The 24847-nt window shown below is 45.4% G+C and overlaps 1 protein-coding gene across 1 annotated transcript; it reads left to right on the forward strand.

The window, feature by feature from the left end:
• Positions 1–13414: 13414 nt before the first annotated feature.
• cyp1c2 (cytochrome P450, family 1, subfamily C, polypeptide 2) lies at positions 13415–17303 on the forward strand. The gene has a single exon (XM_073040342.1). The coding sequence runs from the start codon at positions 13791–13793 to the stop codon at positions 15381–15383; it is 1593 nt and encodes a 530-aa protein (XP_072896443.1). The 5' UTR covers positions 13415–13790; the 3' UTR covers positions 15384–17303.
• Positions 17304–24847: the final 7544 nt, after the last annotated feature.

Raw genomic sequence — 24847 nt, forward strand, 5'->3', positions numbered from 1 at the left:
AGGACGTGGCTGGGGACGAACCCAAGTGCAGGACACAGGCATTGAGACAAGGTCGTGAGGCGCTAGCACAGTCGCGAACGTGGAACTGGTATCCAGTAGAGTCCTTACACAGAGACAAGGTTTACATAGATTATCCAGGGAATGGTGCGGAGCTTAGAACTGACAGTCCTAAGGAATCAGGAAACGAGGTTTACACACACTAGAATTGACCAACAAACTGGCAGCCCATTGCTGTGACTCCAGGGTTCTTATCGTGCTTTCACTGATGGAAACCAGATGTGCTGTAATTAGTGGAACTGGGAACAATTGGAAATTAGATGAGGGAATTAAGGCCCAATCAAGGAGATAATAACAAGATGGGGGATTGCTAGATGGGACCATGACAAGGAGAGGCTGTACTTGATCTGGTATTGGGAAATGAACTTGGTCAGGTGTCAGATCTCTTGGTGGGGAGAGCATTTTGGAGGTAGTGACCATGACTCTATCTCCTTTACCATAGTGCTGGAGAGAGATAGGAGCAGACAATTTGAGAAAACGTTTAATTGGGGTAGGGGGAAATATGCTATTAGGCAGGAACTTGGGAGCATAAATTGGGAGTAGATGTTCTCAGGGAAATGCACAGCAGAAATGTGGCAAATATCCAGGGAACATCTGCATGGCGTTCTGCATAAATATGTTCCATTGAGGTAAGGAAAATATGGTAGGATAAAGGAACCATGGTGGTGTACAAAGAATGTAGAAAATCTAATAAAAAAGAAAAGAAAAGCTAATGAAAGGTTCAAGAAACTAACTACTGGTAGAGGTCTAGAAAATTACAAGGATGCCAGAAAGGAGCTCAGGAATGAAATTAGGAGAGCCGGAAGGGGCCATGAGAAGGCCTTGGCAGGTAGGATTAAGGAAACCCCTATGGCTTTCCACAAGTATGTGAAGAGCAAGAGGATGAGCCGTGTGAAAATAGGAGTAATCAGGAGTGAGAGTGGAAATGTGTTCATGGAATTGGAGAAGGTAGCAGAGGTACTTAATTAATATTTTGCTATATTATTCACCAGTGGAAAGGACTTGGCAATTGTAGGGATGATTTACAGTGGGCTGAAATGCTTGAGTGTATAGACATTAAGAAAGAGGACATGCTGGAGATTTGGAAAGGTATTAAGTTAGATAAGTCACCGAGACCGGATGAGATATAGCCCAGGCTACTGTGGGAAGCAAGGGAGGAGATTGCTGAGCTTCTGGCGATGAACTTTGCATCATCAATAGGGGCAGGAAAAGTACCAGAGGATTGGAAGGTTGCAAATGTTGTTCCCTTGTTCAAGAAAGGAAGTAGAGATAACTCAGGAAATTTTAGACCAGTGAGTCTCACTTCAGTGGTGGGCAAGAAGATTCCGAGAGGCAGGATTTATAAACATTTGGATAGATATAATCTGATTAGGGATAGTCAGCATGGCTTTGTCAAGGGCAGGTCATGCCTTACAAACCTGACTGAATTCTTTGAGAATGTAACAAAACACATTGATGAAGGTAGAACAGTAGATGTAATGTACATGGATTTTAGGAAGGCATTTGATAAGGTTCCCCATGCAAGGCTTATTCATAAAGTAATGAGGCATGAGATCCAGGGAGACCTTGCTTTGTGGATCCAGAATTAGTTTGCCCACAGAAGCCAAAGGGTGGTTGTAGATGGTTCATATTCTTCATGGAGGTTGGTGTGCCTCAGGGATCTACTCTGGGACCCCTTCTCTTTGTGATTTTTATGAATGACCTGAATGAGGAAGTGGAGGGATGGGTTAGTAAATTTGCTGATGACACAAAGATTGGTGGTGTTATGGATAGTGTGGAGGACTGTCAGAGGTTACAGGGGACATTGATAGGATGCAAAACTGGGCTGAAAAGTGGCAGATGGCGTTCAACCCAGATAAGTGTGAAGTGGTTCATTGTGGTAGGTCAAATTTGAAAACAGAATATAATATTAATGGTGAAATTCTTGCCAGTGTGGAGGATCAGAGAGATCTTGGAGTCCATATCCATAGGACACTCAAAGCTGCTGTGCAGGTTGACAGTGTGTTAAGAAGGAGTATGGTGTGTTGGCCTTCATCAACCATGGTATTGAGTTCAAAGGCCGTGAGGCAATGTTACAGCGATATATAAGACCTTAGTTAGACCCCACTTGGAGTAGTGTGTTCAGTCCTGGTCACCTCACTACAGGAAGGATGTGGATACTATGGAGAGAGTACAGAGGAGACTTACAAGGACGTTGCCTGGATTGGAGAAAGTGCCTTATGAGAATAGGTTGAGTGAACTTGGCCTTTTCTCCTTGGAGTGACAGAGGATGAGAGGTGATCTGATAGAGGTGTGCAAGATGATGAGAGGCATTGATCGTGTGGTTAGCCAGAGGCTTTTTCCCAGGGTTGAAATGGATAACATGAGGAGCATTGTTTTAAGGTGCTTGGAAGTAGGTACAAGGAAGATGTCAGAGGTAAGTTTTTCACACAGAGAGTGGTGGGTGTGTGGAATGCACTGCCAGTGATGATGGTAGAGGCGAATACAGTAGGTTCTTTTAATAGGGTACATGGAGCTTAGGAAAATAGAGGGCTATGCTGTAAGAAAATTCTAGGCAGTTTCTAGAGTAGGTTACATGGTCGACACAACATTGTGGGCTGAAGGGCCTGTAATGTGCTATGTTTCTATTTTCTGTTAATACTTTAAAGAATTAAAGTTTGCGAAGAGATATCAGTGTCTGACAGGACCACTGCAAGTCTCTTTCCCATCTCCCACACTCCAACCATGGATTTTCTGACCGGACATCTCCTGTTTCTACATCTCTCCACATGGTGGAGCTGGGACCCTGAAGAACACAGTCTCCCTATGGGGATGGAGTCCAAGGCCGACCTATGGTTTGAGTGATGAAGGCAGAGGCCAGGCCAGCTGGAAGAATTCCTACTCTTAAAGGCCCTACTCTAAAAGGGCCTCTTGATGGAAAGGTTCCATCACGTGCTGAAAGGGATCCTAATGGATGGACTACTCCCCCTCACCTAACTCTAACGTGTTGCAGCTGGTAGATCTGCCACCTTTGAAGGGCTTATTATATGAGGAGCATTTGATGGCTCTGAGCCTGTACTCACTGGAATTCAGAAGAATTAGGGGGCATCTCATTGAAACCTATTGAATGTTGAAAGGCCTCAATAGAGTAGATTTGGAGAGGATGTTTCCTCTCCAAATCAGAGCCCAAGCCTCAGAATAGAGGGACGTCCACTTAGAATGAAGATGAGAATGAATTCCTTTAGCCAAAGAGTGGTGAATCTGTGGAAATCTTTGCCACAGGCAGCTGCAGAAGCCAAGTCATTGGGTATATTTAAGTCAGAGGTTGGTAGATCCTTAATTAGTCAAGGCATGAAGGGACATGGGGAGAAGGCTGGAGATTGGGGCTGAGCGGTAAATGAATCAGCAATGATGAAATGGTGGTGCAGACTCGATGGGCAAATGGCCTAATTTGGCTCCCCTGTCTTATGGCCTGATGGTCTCGCTGCTCCAGAGACCCAGTTCCAATCCTAACCTTGGGTGCTGTTTGTGTCAAGTTCATGCAATCCCCCTGTGATCACATAGGTTTGCTCTGGTTCTTTTCCCAATCACAATGTCGTGTGGGTTGGCTGATTAATTACCCTTAGTGTGTGGGTGAAGGGTTGAATCTGGGGAGAGTTGATGGGAATGTGGGGAGAATGAGAAATGTAATCAATGGAGACCCAATGGTCAGCACAGATTCGGTGGGCTGAAGGGCCTGTATCTGTTCTAAATGTCTCTAGTTTCACAGGGTATGCACACCTACACACACACACACACACACACAGTCTTAATGGTGAGACTTCCTGTCCCTACAAGGAACCCTCATGGAGAAACTCCATCCACTGATTTGTGGACTTTAACAGGACTCTGATGGTGAGAATTCCCCACGCTCTAAAGGGGACCAATGGAGAGATTCCCTTCTTCCCACTGTCCAGCCACACTGTCAAAAAGGTTCCTGACAGAAAGACACCTCTCTAAAAGGGACCCGGACAGTGTGACCTCTTCCCTGAATGAACTGAAAGGGAACAGATGAGAAGTCCTCGCCCTACCTCATGCACGTCAAGGGTTTTGAAGGTGTCATCAGGGAACTTGTACTTTCACTAATGCTTGATTGTAGTCCACCTATGGAAAGCCAGGGCGATGATCTGAAAATGATTTTTCCCAAACTCCCCTCAAATCCAGAGGTATTTACCTGGAAGGCTGATCTAAGGGGAGGTTGGATGTCTACTTTAACAAAAGTTACTGGGCTGTGTGGAAGTGTGGTCGATAGGATGGTTCTATCAGACCTGATACACTTATCTGGAGATAGGAGCAAATAGGTGTGATCTGATGGTCTTCACAAGATGCAGAGACCAAGTTTGGGAAACCGAATTTTCAAGGATAGTCACAAACAAGAGAAAATCTGCAGATGCTGGAAATCCAAGCAACACACACAAAATACTGGAAGAACTCAGCAGGCCAGGTACATCTATGGAATAAGTACAGTTGATATTTTGGGCCAAGACCCTTAGGCAAGACTGGAGACCTCCTCTACTGTCGTGATGAGGCCACACTTGGTTTGAAGGAACAACACCTTATATTCTGTCTGGGTGGCCTCTGATCTCTTCAACCATGTACTCTAATCTTCACATGCATGTCCCCTTGACCTGACATGCACTTGACTTGGGTGCAACTGTGAATATCTCCGATGATAGTGACAAGATCTTAGGCAATGAGCTCTTGTTCCATTTCTTTGTTGTTCTGAATGTTTCAACATATTAAATCAGTTCCCAAAGTTATGTTCTTAATACACTCAATCTATACAACTGTGCAAAAGTCTTAGACATGTATATACGCAGGGAGATTGATAAGTTCATGGCCTAAGGTAGAAGGAGATGAGTTATTAATTTCAAACATCCTGCATAATCACTCAAAGAGTTGACCTGCATGTGCATGTAACAAGAGCTGTATAACTCATCTCCTCCTACCTTAGGCCATGAACTTATCTATCACCCATCTGTGGACACTTTCTGGAGGTCCAAAATCCATATCCTCCATGACCACTGGACTAAGTGTGTAAATGTAGGATGAGACTATGTTGAAAAATAAATGTGCTAGGTTTTCTGAAATTGACACTTTCTACTTTAGGCCATGAACTTATCAATCACCCCTCGTACAGCTAGGGTACCTAAGACTTTTGCATTGTACGGTGTACTGGTTAAGATATGAAGGTGTTTGGGAAACAGAAATAAGAGGACTTAGCTTTGAATCAGCTCAGTAGTATTAAGTGTTATTTGGTAACTGGAAAAACATAATATACAGTACTGTGCAAAAGTCTTATGCACCCTAGCTATATATATGTGCCTAAGACTTCAGCACAATACTGTACCTATAAGTAAGGAGTTGCATATTGGCCTGTTGAACAGCTTTAGCAATTTATACTCCAGACTTCAGCAGCCATGGCGTTTCACCACGTCTCAGCCGAGCTGAGCTCAGTGGTTTGCCCCCCAGTTGGAAGCTTGTAGGTTCCAAGGTTACTGCAGCGAGTCTTAACGTACGTTTCTTCACCTGTGGGTGTCGAGGGCCTGGTCCATTTGCTCATGTGATGCGAAAGATCCCATGGACGATCTTTTAGGGGGTTCTCCCCAGAGAGGTGATAACAGTTTTGCTCTCCTAACGTCCCTTTTAAAGCTGCACTCTGGAATTCCCTGCCCAAGTCTACCTACCTTAGAGCTTCTCAATCTCTTTTGATAGCTCCTTAACATTTTGCCCAAGCTTTTCATCATCTGCCCTAACATCTGTGTACATTTGTACAAACCCAAATCATTTGTATAAGTGTGTGTATTTGTGTGTGTATTTGTCTGTGTACATTTGTACAAGTGGCTATGCTCAGCTGAGTGTTCGTGTGTGAATGATATGAAAGTGTAATGTTTGTATAGCATATGCATTATGTCTGTGTTTGCATGATAATGTATCAATGGAAGATTCTATGTGACTGTGTGAGAGTGTGCTTCTGTTTAAACATGCCTGCTTTTCAAAGCCTTAAACGTGGATGTGGAGAGGATGTTTCCTATGATGGGAGAGTCTAAGACGACACAGACTCAGAATAGAAGGGTCTCCTTTTAGAACAGAGATAATAGTAATAGGGACCATGGATTTGCACCTTGGAAGGTTTCCAGGGTGCAGGCCTGGGCAGGGTTGTATGGGAGACCGGCAGTTGCCCAAGCTGCAGGCCTTCCCCTCTCCACGCCACCGATGTTGTCCAAGGGAAGGGCACTAGGACCCATGCAGCTTGGCACCGGTGACATCACAGAGCAATGTGTTGTTAAGTGTCTTGGCTCAAGGACACAACACGCTGCCTCAGCTGAGGCTCGAAACAGTGACCTTCAGATTACTAGACCGATGCCTTACTCACTAGGCCACACGCCAACACAAGAGAACAGAGATGAGGAATTAATTTCACCAGAGAGTGGTGAATCTGTGGAATTTTTTGCAGAAGACAGCTGTGGAGGCCAAGTCATTGGGTATATTTAAGGCAGATAGATTCTTGATTGGTCAAACTATGAAGGGATATGGGGGAGGAAGGCAGGAGATTGGGGTTGAGAGGAAAAATGGATCAGCCATGATGAAATGGTGGAGCAGACTTGATGGGCCAAATGGCCTAATTCTGCTCCTTCACATTTTCCCTGCTGCTGCCATCAGGAAGAAGGCACAAGAGCCTCAGGACTCTCACCACCAGGTTCAAGAACAGTTATTACCCCTCAACCATCAGGCTCCTGAACAAAAGGGGATAACTACACTCATTCTAGTTCTGGTGTTCCCACAATCGATGGTCTCACTTTAAGGACTTTTTATCTTGTTATTTCCTGCTTGTTATTTATTTATATCTGCATTTGCACAGTTTGTTGTCCATTGATCCTGTTTACAGTTACTGTTCTATCGATTTTCTAAGTATGCTCACAGGAAAAAGAATCTCAGGGTTGTATGTGTGACAAGTATGTACTCTGATGACAAATTTTACTTTGAAATGACCTTTTGGTCAAATGGTCTTTTTCTCTGTAAGCATTGTGAACGTTTGTGTGTCTGTGCTTATGCATTTGTTCACGTGTGCTTGTGTCTCACTGCATGTAATCACATGGTGTATTTGAGTATGTCTGAATGCACATGTATGTGCTGATGTATGTATTAGTATATGTATGTGTTTGTGTATTTAAATGTCAATAGGCATTCATTGCACACTTTAGTATCAGCATGTATTTATGTGTGCTTTAAATAGGTGTGTGTGTGTCACCCTCAAATGTGTTGCTGGCTGAATGTGCTTTATAACTATATTACTTCACTAAGATTGAACCCACTGTAGCACTCCTCACAGTGGAACTGCCTATAACCAACCATCCCCAGTCTCTTGCACCGAGATTGTTGGCAGGCAACTTTGTGAATTCTCTCAGGGAGGGTCTTTGCCTCAGGCAGGGAGGTCATCTGGCTGGGGCAGGAAGGTATGTTCTGATGGTGACAGAGCTGATGAAAGATCTGGCACTGATACATTTCAATTAGTGATGATGAGCAGAAAGAAGAAACTGCTCAAGTTAGCAAATCCAACCAACTCTCACACACGTATTTGTATAAGTAATATATTACAAAGTTACATAACAATCACTGGGTATTTGAGAAGCTTTGTATTCCCACAAGTAATTTCTCTTCAGTTTTTCCTCTGGCCTTTTGTGCTTGCTTTTCAATTAATACTATTGCCGCATAACTCCTTGGAGACGCAGAAGCGAACAGAAACTGGACAAACAACCATTTGATGCGATGAGCAGACAGCGTGTCATCCCCATGGAGAGGGATTGAGGCCATACTGCATGTGTGTGCGTGTGTGCATCTCTGCCAAGTTGAGGAGAAACTGAGCTGTGCAGGGACGAGACCAGAAGTCCAAGCCATCACTCAAGCTTGTCCTCAGTTTTGGCAAGGCTGCTCACACGCACATCATCCGTCCCTGCCAGACTCCAATCCCACCTTTAACATTAGTCATTCCCTACTTACATTTATGCTATTCCTTTTTTTAAAAAAGTGATTACTTTCCCCTCTTTTCTGCTTGTTAATGCCTGCCTGGCCACCCCGAACATTGTTTAAAACTGCCTGCTGACGGACAGCACTGGTGCCTTGCGTTTTCAGCCCTTCACTTAGTCTCCCTTCCTCTACGGAGCCAACGGACTTCTTTACCTCTCCCACTTCTGCTCAACCTCTGATTGTTTCTGCACCTTCCAATCCCAAATGCAATTTTATTAGAGATTCTGAGCAATATTTCAATGGTTTATGTTCATAACACAAACATGCTCAGGGCTGACAGGCAGTTGGGCAAGAGGACGATGCCAATTAGCTGAATATCAAAACAATATCCAAGGCCATGCAACCCATAAATAATCACGAGATGCTGATGCTGGAAATTCAAACAACAACAACACACAAAATGCTGGTGGAACACAGCAGGCCAGGCAGCATCTATAGGGAGAAACGCTGTCGACGTTTCAGGCCGAGACCCTTCGTCAGGACCAGTTTTCTCCAGGATGTAGGTTCCATCACCAATAACTCAGCACCCCTTTGCAGTGACACCCTCAATCCATGAATGGACATCTGTTAAAGGGATCATAGATCCTCCCAACTTTTGATGAAGTTGTTCAGCTCCCATTTTCTGATTTGGAGAAGGAAGAGAAACAGGTGAGTACCTGGACACTTCTCGCTGCACAAGTGGCCAAGCCCAGACTACATCACAATATAGAGCAGTATTGCTCTCCGCAACTGAGATCAGGGACCGACCACTAAAACCAATTACACGTCAAGTGGCTTAATGGTTTTATGTCATTTCGTGATATCGTTTGAGCCAACATATTGTTAATTGTGAGACCATCAGCATGAAATGTATCCATGGTTGGTGCAGAATTAAACATGCTGCATTCTACTCTGCAATCTCAATCTCAGAGTTGTGCTCCCACTACAACAACCATTGCTACAGTGGATATACAAATGCTTACCGAATCAGAAAGGAGGTCGCCTGACTGCTGGGTATTTCTGGCACTTTCTGTTTTTATTTCAGATTTTCAGCAGTTGCAGTTTTATTTGATCTTCAACAAAGTTGGCAATTCACATTCCTGAGTTCTCATCAGAAATAAGAGACTGGCTTATCCAGGGTGTGAACAATCAGCGTAGAGGAGTGCTGAGTGTCTATCGCATGACATGATTCATTTGCATCTTGCAGAAGAATAATCCCGCAGGATTGCTACCAGACAATTTTTTCCCCAGATTTCCTCAATATGGACTTTCCCCTTACCACAAACAAACCTTTCTATATTGGTACAGCATGTTTCACAGTCTCAGAATGTCCTGAAGCACTTTACAGACAAGTGAGTACTTTCTGAACTCTCGTAAGTGTTTCAGTGTAGGACGCCTGGCAGCTAGTTTGCAGACTCCAAGCCCCCACCAGCTGCTCAGTGATAACACCCAGACTACTCGCATTATTTCCCTTGTGCTGTTTTGTTGAAGATTAATAATGCACAACTCCCTGGTTCTTCAGAATTGTACTTTGGGATTTTTCACATTTGGAAGGACAATCGAGGTCAGTTTGACCAATGAATAGTTATGTCACGGACGAGGGACACTCTGTCCATCAAGTCCCCGCAATCCAGCTGGTCTCTTCCCTCATCCTCATTCTGAGCTCCTGCAGCTCTTTGCCTTTCAGGTCCCTTTGAATGATACAATTGATTCTGCTTCCACTAAGCTCCCTGGTTGTACATTCCAGGCGCCAACCATATGCTGTATAAAAATAATCATAGCAATTTTGGTTCTACCTTTCTTCTTTGTTCCCTGGTTTGCAACTCCTCTACCAATAGCAACAGTTTCTCTCTGTCCATTTTTAGAATTTTAGAAACCTCCATTAAATCCTCTGTTCCAAGAAAACAACACCAGCTACTACAGTCTCTCTCCACTACTAAAGTTTCTCATTCCTGGAATCATTTTGGTATACCTTTTCTGCAACCTTACAGAACCCTTTTTATCTTTCCTTAAGTATAGTACCAGGCTTGGACACAATACTTGGGTTGTGGCCAAGTCAATATTTTATAAAGGTTTATCATGGACTCCTCCTTTTTGCATTCTGTGCCTTATTTGCAAATCCAACATCCTATGGTCTTTGTCAACCCCTTCCTTAACCTATCCTGCCACTTCTAATGAAATATACACGTCTCCAGTAAGACCATAAGATCATAAGACAGAGGAGCAGAATTAGGCCATTCAGCCCATTGAATCTGCTCCACCATTTCGTTATGGCTGATCCATTTTCCCCTTGACCCCATTCTCCTGCCTTCTCCCTATCACCTTTCATGCCCTGACTAATCATGAACATATCAACTTTTGGCTTAAATACACCCAATAACCTGGCCTCCACAGCCACTTGTGGCAATGAATTCCACAGATTCACCACCCTTTGGCTAGAGAAATTCCTTCTCGTCTCTGTTCAAATTGGGTGTCCCTCTATTCTGAAGCTGTGCCCTCTGGTCCTAGAACCCCCCTCCCCCACTATAGGAATCATCCTCTCCATATCTGCTCTATTTAGGCCTTTCAACATTTGATAAGTTTCAATGAGAACCCCCTTCACTCTTCTAAATTCCAGCAAATAAAGGTCCAGAGGCACCAGTCGCTCCTCAGATGAGTCAGTACCCAATGGGAGAGGTCATGGGTATTCAACTTGGAACAAGCCCTTCATCTCATCAAGTTCACATCGACTACCACACACTCACTTACACTAAGAGAGATAGCAGCGACTGGAATCTGGTGCAACACACAATACAGAACATAGAACAGGAACAGGCCATTTGGCCTACAATGTTGTGCTGAACCGGCTAAGAACACCCAGACACGAACCCCTCCTACCTACACCATGTTCATCTCGCTCCATCTTCCATACATCCATGTTCCTAACCAAAAGCCTCGAATGTAGTGTCAGATCATGGTCTCTCTTTGGGTGTTTTGCTATTGCTTGGAGGGTGGTGGGGGCTGATGCTTTTTTTTGCTGAAATGGGGGGTGGGGGGAGGCCGATGTGTTGATCCTGGTTGCTGCTTGCTTGGAGAGGGGGCTTTTGGGTTCTAATGTTTTTCTGTTGTTCATTCTTTGAGTTCTTCTGGGGTTTTTTTCATGGATGTCGGTGAAGTATTTCAGGTAGTATACTGTATACACTCTCTGATAATAAATGGAATCATCTGAAGATTTGTATTTGCCTCTAGCACCATACCAGGCAGTGCATTCTGGATATCAACCACTCTCTGAGTAAAAAAAAACTTACCCCTCACATACCCCTTGAACCTACCTCCCAAACCTGTACTCCTTTTAGAATTGACCCCTTTAGTTTATATTTTTGCTGCTTCTCAATGTTCCCATCAAGATGTACCATTTTGCATTTCTCAGCATTAAATTTTGCCTGCCTCCTGCCCACCCTTTCCACTGACCTGCCCCCCTACCTCCCTGTCCATTACTGGCCCTCTCTCAGGTAGCAACTCCTCCAAGTTTTGTGTTACCTGTTTATTTGAAAATGGGACTAGCAGAAAACTACAGCTCTGAAACAGGCCCTTTAAGCTGCCTAGCCCCATCGACCTGAATCCGGACCATAGCTCTCCATGTACCTGTTCCAACTTCACTTAAATGATGAAATCAAAATTTAAATGGGATCCACGACATCCACCAAAACAATTGTGCCATGTACACTCAGGTCCCATGTGTAATAAGACATATAACGTGTCCTGCTAACACTCCCTTGTATCCTCAGAATCCGAACCAGGTTTATTATCACTGGCATGTGTCGTGAGATTTGTTAACTTAGCAGCAGCAGTTCGATGCAATACCTAATATAGAAGAAAAAAACAAAATAAATTATTAGTAATAATAAATAAGTCGGTTACAATATACGTATATTGAATAGATTAAAAATGGTGCAAAAAACAAATAATATATATATTAAAAAGTGAGGTAGTGTCCAAGGGTTCAATGTCTATCTAGGAATCAGATGGCAGAGGGGAAGAAGCTGTTCCTGAATCGCTGAGTGTGTACCTTCAGGCTCCTGTATCTCCTACCTGATGGTAAAAGTGAGAGAAGGGCATGGAGGTCCTTAATAATGAACGCTGCCTTTCTGAGACACCGCTCCCTAAAGATGTCCTGGGTACTTTGTAGACTAGTGCCCAAGTTGGAGCTGACTAGATTTATAACCTTCTGAGGCTTCTTTCGGTCCTGTGCAGTAGCCCCTCCATACCAGACAGTGATGCAGCCTGTCAGAATGCTCTCCACGGTACATCTATAGAAGTTTTTGAGTGTATTTGTTGACATGCCAAATCTCTTCAGACTCCTATAGCTGTTGTCCTTCACTGCTACTTAGCTGATTTTCTGTCCACATTTTCACTCCCTTTTCTTTCCAAATGCTCCACTCCTGCAGAAGCCTATCCTACGGGACTGAGTAAGCCCCTTGTGGAAACCAGATCAATAGCATTTCTCTCAATGATGTTTGCTCTTCCTTCAATCTGTTATCAACTAAAATACAGCGTACTGTTAATAATTTCTTTCTCTAGCCATCTGACGCTTGTCCAAGCGACTTCTCTCGTCTCCGTTAGCAGCTTCACCACCCATGACCGGTTGCATAAACTAAGTTGGACCAGGGCTTGAACCCACAGCCTTGTGACTCTGACAGCACTAAAACCACGTTGTTCAGCGCTGTTTGAGTGAACTCAATGCTCTTCAATGGAATGCTATTATAATTCTCCAAATACGTGACTGGGTATGAAGAGCTGTGTAAAAGCTTCTCCTTTCTCTAACACGTACTATTTACACAAATTGCTGGGACAATCTCCAATCTCTAAAGCAACACACACAATGTTGGAGGAACTCCACAGGCCAGGCAGCGGGTTCACTCATTGATGTAGATGTGAGCCAGGTTCCCGAATGCAGCGGGGGTGATAGACACCCAGAAATGTGGCCGGGGAAGCGTCTGCAGCTGGGATCCGGAGTGCCCGTTTATTTCCCACTGCATTTAAACACACCGGGATTCATTACGTTGCCGTGTAACGCTTAAAACAAAAGTGTTTCGGTGTTAATAGGAGTGGAATGCAGTTGTCCGGGAAATGGGCTGGTCTGGAACCGCCAAAGAAACCCCCCACTCCGCTACCCCCCCCCCCCATCACAAGTTTAATGGAATCGCAAATTGCTGTATATCTCGGAACCTATATTGTCGCTTTAAACTGCGTTGAATTAGCGTTGCTTCTTTAAGAGGGGTTCCAACTCCCTCTCTGGCGTCGTGGAGTCAAATACCATAATAAAACAAATCCGCCTGTCTTGGGGGAGAAGGAAGGGTCCGGCTTGCTCTCCCAAAGCGAGAGCTCCTCACTGCCATTGGTTTGACATCACGAAACCAGGGTGAATGAAGTCGGAGAGTTTGAGAGGGAGGGGAATCGGGGAGCACCCGCACTCTTTAAATGCAGAGAAAAAGCCGGGTCGCGACTGACAGCAGTCGGGAGCACAGAACCAAAGCGAGCTCGGCGAAAGGAACGAGGCGATCGGCGCACAGAGTCTGCGATAAGGCTGCAAGGACCGGGCAGTGGAGCCGGCAAGGAAGAGTGGGCAGAAGTTGGAGGTGTGAGTTTCGGGGACCAGCTGCCGGCCAGCAGACCTACTATGCGAGGAAAGTAGGTGAGCGGGGACGCCGAGAGGCGTGGAGCCGATCATGGCTGAGGACTGGAACCAACAGGTGCAGCCGTTTTTGCTGGTGTCGCTGTTCCTGCTGGCTTGTCTGGAAGCGTGCAGGTGGATGCGACGCGGGGCCGGTGATCGCCGCCATCCGCCGGGACCCTTCGCCTGGCCTCTGGTGGGCAACGCCATGCAACTCGGCAAGTCTCCGCACCTGACCTTCAGCAGAATGGCGCGGCGCTACGGCGACCTCTTCCAGATCCGCCTGGGACGACGAGACATCGTGGTGCTGAACGGCGAGGCGACCATCCGCCAGGCGCTGCTACAGCACAGCGCCCAGTTCGCCGGGCGACCCGACTTCGCCTCATTCCGCCAGGTAGCCGGGGGACGGAGCATGCCTTTCGGCCGCTACAGCCGCCAGTGGAAGGCGCACCGGCGCCTGGAGCAGTCCGCTGTGCGCTTCTTCTCCACGGCGGACGGGCAGGCTCGCCGCCTGTTCGAGCACCATGTCCAGGCAGAGGCTCGCAGCCTGCTGCGGGTCTTCCTGCGTCTGGGGGCAGGTGGCCGCCACTTCCAGCCGTGCCCCGAGCTGAAGGTGGCAGCCGCCAATGTGATGTGCGCCTTGTGCTTCGGGCACCGCTATAGCCACGACGACGAGGAGTTCCGGCAGCTGCTGGTCAGGATCGACCGCTTCGGCCGCACAGTGGGAGCCGGCAGCCTGGTGGACACGATGCCTTGGCTCCAGACTTTCCCCAACCCGGTGCGCAGCATCTACCGCGACTTCCAGCAATTGAACGACGAGTTCTTCGAGTTCGTCCGCTCCAAAGTGGAACAGCACCGGTGCACCTACCGGCCAGGCACCACCCGGGACATGAGCGACGCTCTTATCGGAGCGCTGGAGGGGGACCAGCCGGCCAAAGAAGCGCTCAGCCGGGAGCACGTCGAGGGCTCGATCACTGACATCCTGGGAGCGAGCCAGGACACCACATCGACCGCCCTGAGTTGGGTCCTGTTCCACCTCATCCGGTTCCCGCAGCTACAGGCCCGGCTCCAGAGGGACATTGACGAGGTGGTGGGCAGGAACCGCCTGCCCGGCGCCCACGACAAAGCCCGCCTACCCTACCTGGAGGCTTTCCTCTACGAGATGCTGAGGTTTACCAGCTTCGTGCCGATGACGATCCCGCACGCCACCACCTCGCCGGTGGATATCAAAGGTTATCACATCCCCCAGGACACGATCGTCTTCATCAACCAGTGGTCGGTCAACCACGACAGCGACAAGTGGAAAGACCCCAGCACCTTCGACCCCGGACGGTTCCTGAACGCGGACGGCACCATCAACCGGGACCTGACCAGCAGTGTTATGGCCTTCTCGGTGGGCAAGAGGAGGTGCATCGGGGAGCAGCTGTCTAAGATGGAAATATTCCTTTTCACCGCTATCCTGGTTCACCAATGCACCTTCGAGGCGAACCCTTCGGAGAAGCTGAGCATGGACGGCGACTACGGGCTAACCATCAAACCCACGTCCTTCACTGTCCTGGTCAGACTGAGGGACAAGTTCATCGACACGGAGTCGCAGCCCGGCGAACCAGCTGACTACCGTACAATCCCCATCACACTCAAGACGTAATAACCTCTTATTACCAGGAAGCCTGGCATAGACTCTAGCTCTGAGCCAAAAGAATTTACGCGCTAACTGGCCCCCATCGTAATCCGAAGATCTTAACGCGATGTGATGTCGGTGTTTCATACCGACCCGGCTTCCTCTCACTTTTTAAAACATTTGCTTCTGAGCCCCATTTCAAACTACTCTTCCTAGAAACGTTTAGCATCAACTTCGTGCATCCGGCCCAGTCCGCGTCCCGCTTTGGACTGTCCGACGGCAAGCACCGGCCAGCACCGGCCAGCTGCAGGAGAAACTGAGGGACAGGAACTCGGGGTGAGGAGAGGGGGGTGACACGGCACCACCCGCAACTCGATCGACTCCCTCTTCCCGGTTTTCTGAGAGCAGCAGAGTATAAAAATGGCCCGTTTTTCTTTCGAGAGGGTAATAATTGTAGCGAGTTAATGGTACCTTCCACTGAGCCATACTGATGAACGGTTACAGACCTTAAATGTTACACTCTACCTCTCTCCATTGATGTCTTGTTGTCTCATTTGAACATAAGTGTGAAGTTGAGTCGAAAACGCTGGCGGCACCTGGCTGAAACACGTCGTGCGTGGGCTGTAACAGTGTGCAAACAACACGGGGCAAATTTCGCAGGTGGAAACTCGCAGAGAGAGCAATATCTCCGTAAGTGATCACTTAGTTATCATCACAAGGCAATGGGTGCATTAACTATGCCGCAGGAGACACCCTAATTCTGGAGACTTTTCACAAAACGTAAATTTTAAATCTTAAAACTTAACTTTATAATCTTAAAATTTAAAGTTAACTTTACGAAAGCGTAAAAATAAGACTTTCTAGTAGCTGATAGATTGAATGCACTGAGATTTGAACTGTGGTCACCTAGTCGTTGAAGCAGAATCTGGACGGGAGACTCACCGATATGAAAACGTGTCAACAAGCTGAAGCCGTTTTACTGGGTAGCATCTGTGTGTGGGTGCTTGTGCGTGGGACCAGTCCGGGCAGTGACTCGGATGTTTTTAAATGAACTTTACGCTATTTGACGCTGGCTGATGCTTGCATTTTTATTCGCACTGGAAGTGTTTTTTTTTCAACTCCAAACAGCGTCCCAATTCTGTCTCCCTCAAATTTCATATTTACATTTTTAATGATTTTCTGCATTTTTTTTGTGTGTGTGTGTGGGGGGGGAGAGGCTTATTGTCTTATCGTGATGACAGCTTGATTAGGGTTTGCCTTAACATTTAGCTTGTCGAAGACTGCGAGCAGGAGAGACCCTTAGTGATAGGGAACTGATATTCCAGCCATTTTAATTATTGTTGCTAATTGACAGCCGATGAATTGAGCAGAGGGAATGCGCCGCGGCTCTGAGATCTTCCTGTGCACTCCGAGCCTTTACTGCAGCCATCTTGATTATCAGGAACCAATCGACCTAATGGCTGGGAATTGAAAAAGGGAGCGGCCCCAGGCCCGCCTTAGCCCTGTACCTGTACCCCGTGGACCCACAGAGCGATACTAATGAACGTGTATCCACTGGGAAAGAAAATGCAAATTCCACACAAGACCCTCCAGCATCTAGAATAAATATAACTTCCACTGTCCAAGCTTTATTAGAACTCAATTATTAAATTCAACAGTAGTGCCCCTAATAATTAAAATATTATAATAGGGGTCGGTTTAATGGGCTCATATTAAACATCTCCTTTCCTCCTGCAGATCTATTTAATTGGCGTTTTTATGTTTCACTTTGCATTTAGTCACATTGCTTCTTCAGTACCACATCAGATTAATGTTAATGGTGTGTATATGTACAGCATGTCTCCTTTCATTGTATCTGAGTACAAGTTATTTTAATGAATGTATTCAACAGTATTGCTGCCACTGTGAACTATTATAATACAAATGTATTTTATATCACATTCACAAGCCTGTGTCCATTTTATTTTGTTTTTGTTCTGAGCTGGGAAATGTCTACAGTATAACTTCTTTAAAAAAAGTTTGTATTTCTATAGTTGGTTATAATCAGCAACATCTCCTGTTGATGAAATGGTTTCACTGGTTTCATGGGTCAATAATTTGTTAAGTCATCTGCTGTGCTGCTGTGTCGCAAATGATATGGGCAGTCTCCTCTACATTGGTGAGACCCACTGAGCCCCTCTGCTCCATCCACCGAAAGCTGAACTTCCCGGTGGCCAAACATTTTAGTTCCAATTCCCATACCCGTTCTAACATGGTGGTCCACGGCCTCCTCTTGTGCCCCAGTGAGGTCATCCTCAGGGTGGAGGAGCAACACCTTGTATTCTGGGTGGCCACCAATCTGATGTCATGAATACTGATTTCTCCTTCTGGTATATAAAAAAATCCCTCACCCTCCCCTCCTCTTCTATTCTCCACTCTGGCCTCTTATCTCTCTCACTTGCCTATCACCTCCCTCTGGTGCTCCTCCCTTCCTCCTATGGTCCAGCCCTTTACCTTCCCTAGCCACCTCGCTTCACCTATCACCGAGACATCCTCCTCCCCCCTCCACCCCCACCTTTTTATTCTGCTGTCTTCCACCCTCCTTTCCAGTCCTGAATAAGTGAATTGGCTCGAAGCTTCAACTGTTTATCATTGCCATAGATGCTGCCTGACCTGCTGAGTTCCTCCAGCAGGTCAGGTCACCATTTTGTGTCTGTTGCTCTGGATTTCCAGCATTTGCAGAATTTCCTGTGTCTAAGGCTGGATTCCTTCTATACTGATTGTCTTCAGCTGCTATTACAAGAGGCCAACACAAATCGGTGAATATTCCTGCTTCTTATCAGCACCCAAGTGCTTTCCATTTTTAGCTGATGTTATGGTCCAGTTTGATTTAATTGGGACACAGTTCAACTAACCCACCTGTATGGCGTGAACATAGAGCACAGGAGGCAAATCCATGCAGACTCCCACACGGGTCGGGACTGAACCTGGGTCACTGGATCTCTGAGTCTGCAGCTGCCCTGCGACGCCAGCCCACCTGCAGACACCTGGTAATTGCTATATCACACTCTTGTGATACGGCCTAGCCGCGCTACTGAGGCCATTCATCATTCATACATCTGTAAAACAGTTTAGGAGCCCCTTGAGCCCAGCATGTGTGTTTTACTTTAGGTCAGTACAACATAATCCAATTCATCCCGCTCTTTGGTTCAGCCAGATATCTAACTTCCAGACATGATGTACAGGTCACAGAAAATATTACTTTCAGCCCACTTTCCTCCAAAGACATGGGTCTGCACATCTTTGTTAATCTTTTTCTGAGATCAGTGGAGACAACTGGGTCCTTGTTTTCCAAAGCATTTCATATATTGAAAATTACTAACAGATTAGCCTACTTGCTCAGTGTCTCTTCATATCAACTACTGTCCATCTGTGCGCTTTATCCTCTGAGCATACTGGAGTACTTTGGTTTTGGTGATTGCCCATTGTGTCCAACAATGACAGAAAACCTGTGGGACAGCTTTTAGCCGTTGCACTGGGGCACTTCCGCTCTCTTGACCTCAGAAGTCCAGGCCCAGTAGTACAACCAAGCTCACAAACTGGGGTCTTCCTTGGCTTCAGTGGATGACCATGGCATCTTCTGTGCCTTGTCATGCCCCTCGCTTTCCACGTAGCATTCCAGAGCCTCCGTCCTAGCCATTCAGTCTCATCCGCCAGTCTGCTGGAGCTGACTGCGCATGCTAGGACAGGCATGTGTCTATGTCACTGGAGTATGAGGCCGCCCGTTGAAGTCGTGTATGGGCTGAGGTCAGTTGCATGCGAACAGCTACTTGGAGCCACAGGTGAGAGATCAGTGTCCGGTGGGGACCAAATGTGAGTGAGCTGCCTGGAATGGACATGACAAGCCCCTTCACCAGAGGTGCTACCCCTCCCTGGATATCCCACCCACCCCAATGGACTACAGTAAACACGAATATAGCTTCAGTTCCTGCAGAACCTCAGCAACATTCTTACTTTCATCATCTGCACTTCGCCCCATTAACGACCTTTAATAAACTTTGTATCTGCTTCCCCTTTCTAAATTTAAACCTGGACGTTATTTCTCTATTCTTATCAATTAAAGTGAAATACTTGGTCTTTTTCTGCATTTATCAGTCTATCTGGCTGGACAAGGGTCTCCTCCACCCTTCGCATAGTTAGACTTAACCTTGGTTTGGCATCATGATCAGATTTCACATTCTGAACATGAAGGTTGACAGATAAACTTTGTCAAACTTTGGTATAATCCAATGATTTACACTTCAATCACTGCCAGTGCAAATTATTCTAGGAACTTGCAAAGACAAATATTAATGTATAAATTGCTGAGAGTAGGATGATATCGAAGATTCACAGTCACCTAATAGAAGCACCAATTACAGCTAGTTGTATGAGAGTCTGAAGTTGCTATGTGTTCTGTCCTTTTTATATACAGAATGTGAAAAAATATCTAAGCAATAATCACTATTTCAGTAAAGGGCTGGAGTTTTATTTTGCAACTCTGATCATGGTCAGCAAGTTGAATTAACAAATGGTCAAATCCTTGAGATTATTGGAATTTCAGTATAGGATTTAATTGGTAAACAACGTTTCATGGGGCAATTAACTTGAGTCAGGGCAGCATTGGTTACTGGTGAAACAAGAGCATCACTATTCACATTCAGATATCTTATCACGCCTTTCTCGTCAGAAAACAGGCAGGTAGGAAGAGCCAGCTCCTGAGCCAAGATGAGTGGCAATTGTGGAGTCCTAGAGGAAGAAAAGTTACTAATATTTCTGGACCATGTTCCATGTTCGTTCTGTTTTCTGTCTTGTTGGCTGTACACAGGAACACCAGCTCCCCTCCCCCTCACCTATTATGGTGTCCCCGGCATTTCTTAAGCTCCTCGGCAATCACCGGGATGGCGGGATGACCCTCCGTCACACTCAGTAGACTGACTTGTAGTCTTTCTAGTGCACTGTCCACTAGCTTTTGTGCTTCATTATGTTGATGTATCATGTTGATGACTATTGTCAAATATTGCGGGTCACTCATTGAACTGGGGAGAGTGATCCAATCGTTTCTCTACAACTTCCTTATGAAGCTGCACTTTCGTGTACAAGTATGACAGCACGCAGTCATAACCACTGGACTGAAATCTGTTGGGTGCCACGGATAATAATTGACTGAAAATGCCTTTTTGCATACAAGTTATTTGTAACCATCCCCCACATTGCATTTTTATCCTGAAATTATCCTGTTTTTACAAGGAAAAGTTTTTGTAGTTTGTTTCTACAGGATATCTAAGTTACATTTAAAAATAACTGTTGACTTCATCACTTTTCTTAGGCAGTACGTTACACATTCTCCACACGAAACTGCATGGAGTTGTGAACACAGCTCAACACGTCAGGAAAACCAGCCCCCCTTCCTTGGACTCTTTCTGTGGAGCAAAGACTGGTTTTTGTCTGCCTTTGTTGCATTAGAAATGCAGCCATCATAGTTAAAAACTCCTCCCACCCCAGACATTCTCTCTTCTCTGCCAACACTCCAGCCCAGCAGATACATGCAACTGGGTTCAACGACAGTTTCCATCCTGTGTGTATACTGAATGGAGCTTTTGTACAATAAGGTGCACTCTTATCTCATCAGCCACCTTGTCATGACACATAATGGCCTGCCTGCTCTGCACTCCCTCTGTAACTGCAACCCTGCATTTTGCACCCTGCTGTTTTTTCCCATTTACTACCCGCTGTACCGATTTGATGAAATGATCAGCATAGATGACATGCAAAACAAAAGTTTTTCACTTTATCTTAGAGCGCGTGAAAATCCAGTTACCAATTACATTCAGATTGCAATAATCCAATGCCCAGGATCCTCTCTGAACCCCACGTCCCTCACGCACGCCACGGTCCCCACATCTTGTTCTATCGTTTAGCTGTTCCCGTCCTGCCCCTAGTACTTCAGTGCCTGCGTATTGCATTTGGGTCCAGTCTCACATCCGCTTATGACAGTGGGATAACATTAGCTACCCTCCAATCCTCGGGAACTGATCCTGAATCTATAGAACTTTGGAAAATGATTACCGATTTCTAGAGCCACCTCCTTAAGTACCCTGGGATTCAGACCATCAGGCCCTGGGGATTTATCAGTCTTCAGTCCCATCAGACACCATTTTCTGCCTAATGTGAATTTCCTTCAGTTCCTCCGTTACCATAGGTCCTCTGGCCACTATTACATCTGGGAGATTGTCTGTGTCTTCCCTAGTGAAGACAGATCCAAAGTACCTGTTCAACTTGTCTGCCATTTCCTTGTTCCCCATAATAAATTCACCCGTTTCTGTCTTCAAGGGCTCAACTTTGGTCTTAACTAATTTTTTCCTCTTCACATACCTAAAGAAGCTTTTACTATCCTCCTTTATATTCTTGGCTAGCTTACCTTTATACCTCATCTTTTCTCCCTGTATTACCTTTTTAGTTATCTTCTGTTGCTCTTTAAAAGTTTCCCAATCCTCTGGCTTCCCGCTCATCTTGGGTATGTTATACTTCTCTTTTATTTTTATACTGTTCTTGACTTCCCTTGTCAGTCACGGTCGCCCCTTACTCCCCTTAGAATCTTTCTTCCTCTTTGGAATGAACTGATCCTGTACCTTCTATATTATTCCCAGAAATACCTGCCATTGTTGTTCCACTGTCATCCCTGCTAGGGTATCCTTCCAGTCAACTTGGTCCAGTTCCTCCTTCATGGCTCCATAATCCCCTTGGTTCAACTGTAATACTGACGCTTCCGATTTTCCCTTCTCCCTCTCAATTTGTAGATTAAAACTTATCATATTATGGTCACTACCTCCTAATGGCTCCTTTACTTCAAGTTCCCTTATCAAATCTGGTTCATTACACAACACTAAATCCAGCATTGCCTTCTCCCTGGTAGGCTCCAGTACAAGCTGCTCTAAGAATCTATCTCGGAGGCACTCCACAAACTCCCTTTCTTGGGGTCCAGTACCAACCTGATTTTCCCAGTCTACCTGCATGTTAAAATCCCCCATAACAACTGTATCATTACCTTTGCGACATGCCAATTTTAACTCTTGATTCAACTTGCACCCTATATCCAGGCTACTATTTGGGGGCCTGTAGATAACTCCCATTAGGGTCTTTTTGCCCTTACAATTTCTCAGTAAACCAATGTTTACTGTTTGCCTTGAAATTCTGGTGGGCTGTAATTTCAAGTTCTGGCCACTCGTAGGTTCACTATCCAGGAGGGACACTCCTCATGAGCCTGCATACCGAGGACAAGATCGATATTTCAAAGGTAGTAAATAGGACAAAGCTGTTGAAAGACTACCACTGTTAAGGCCATATGATCTACAAGGAGAATTAGGCCATTTGGCCCATTGAATCTGTTCCGCCTTTCCATCATGGCTGATTTATTATCGCTTTCAACCCCTTTCTCCTGCCTCCGTTCTGTCACCCTTGACATCCTGATTAATCAAAAACTAATCAACCTGAGCTTTAAATATACTAAATGACTTGGTCTGCACAGCCGTCTGTGGTAAATAATTCCACAGATTAACCACCCTCTGGCTAAAGAAACTTTTCCACACCTCTGTTCTAAATGGACATCCCTCATGTATGAGACTGTGCCCTCTGGTCCTAGTCTCCCTCATTACAGGAAACATCCCTCTGCACATCCACTCTAACCAGCCCTTTCCGTATTCGATAGGTTTCAATGAGATCCCCCCTCATTCGGACTTTTCAGCTTCCCAAGCACCTTCTCCTTAGTAATAGCAATGACACTCACTTCTGCCCCCCGACACTCTTGCAGTTCTGGCATTTCACTAGTGTACTCCGCAGTGAAGACTGACACAAAATATTTAGTAAGTTCTTCTGCCATTTCTTTGTTCCCATTACTAACTCTCCATTATCATTTCTCATTGGTCTGATATCCACTCTTTTCTCTCTTTTACTCCTTATATACCTGAAAAATCTTTTCGTATCCTCTTTTATATTATTGGCTAGCTTATGCCTATATTTAATCTTTTCTCTTTAAATGGCTTTTTAGTTGCCTTCTGTTGGTTTTTAGAAACTTCCCAAGCCTCTAACTTCCCACTAGGTTTTGCTATATTATACACCCTCTGTTTTGCTTTTATGCTGTCTTTGATTCCCCTTGTCAGCCATCATCAGCCATCATCCCAAAGCCTCATCCTCCCTTTAGAATACTTCTTCATCTTTGGGATGTATCTTTTCTGCACCTTCCAAAGTTACCCCAGAAACACCAGCCCTTGCTATTCTGTCATCATTCCTGATAGTGACCCTTCCAATCAACTTTGACCTGCTCCTCTCTCATGCTTCTGTAATTCCCTTTACTCCACTGTAATACTGATACATCTGATTTTAGCATCTCCTTCTCAAGCTGCGGGGAGAATTCTATCACGTTGTGACCACTAAGGGTTCCTTTACCTTAAGCTCCTAATCAAATGTGATTCATTACACAACATGCAGTCCAGAATTACCTTTCCTCTAGTGGGCTCAACCACGAGCTGCTCTAAAAAGCCATCTCGTTGGCATTCTACAAATTCCCTCTTTCGGGATCCAGCACCAACCTGATTTTCCCAATCTACCTCAACTTTGAAATTCCCTATGACCACTGCAACATTGCCCTTTTTGCCTGCCTTTTCTATTGCTCATTGGAATTGGCAGCCCACATTTTTCGGAAGCCTGTATACAGTACAACTTTTGCAGTTTCTTAGCTCTACCTGTAGGGGTTCTATATCTTCTGAACTTATGTCACCTCTTCATAAGGATATAATTTCATTTTTTACCAACAGAGCCACACCGCCCCCTCCGCCTTCCTGCCTGTCCGGTTGATACAATGTGTATCTTTGGACGTTAGGCTCCCAACTACGATCTTCTTTCAGCCCCAACTCAGTGATGCCCTAAATGTCATTGCTGCCAATCTGTACCTGTGCTACAAGATCATCGACCTTATTCCATATACTGTGTGTATCCAAATATAACATCTTCAGTCCTGTAATAATCACCATTTTTGATTTTGGCTCTCTGTTTTTACACTTCAACTTTTCCCACTGACTGTAAAAAACTGACAAATGCTAAAAACCAGGAAGCTTGCTGCCCGATGAGGTAAGGAGAGGAACAACAACAGCTATTGCAAATAAGACAAAAGCGTTTCTCAAGAATATCACAGCAATACCCTGATTTCAAATTTGTCGTTCCTGAGAAAGTTAAGACTGGTTCAATTAATACGCCCACTGATATGTGGACCTGTCCGTTCTCATTGACACCGTTGGAAGCTTCTAGTTCTGATCGTGAACATGGATTCGGCCTTATGAAACCGATCAAGGGTAAAACCAGAAGCAGACTAGAAGCGGAGCATCTGGATGATCTAACGAAGCACCTTCCACCTGGATGCAAAATTAATATGGACAGTGTTTATAGACAATGGATTCGTAATAAAAACAGACAAGAAA

Source organism: Hemitrygon akajei, chromosome 3 (genome assembly GCF_048418815.1).
Source record: "Hemitrygon akajei chromosome 3, sHemAka1.3, whole genome shotgun sequence".
NCBI classification, from domain to species: domain Eukaryota; kingdom Metazoa; phylum Chordata; class Chondrichthyes; order Myliobatiformes; family Dasyatidae; genus Hemitrygon; species Hemitrygon akajei.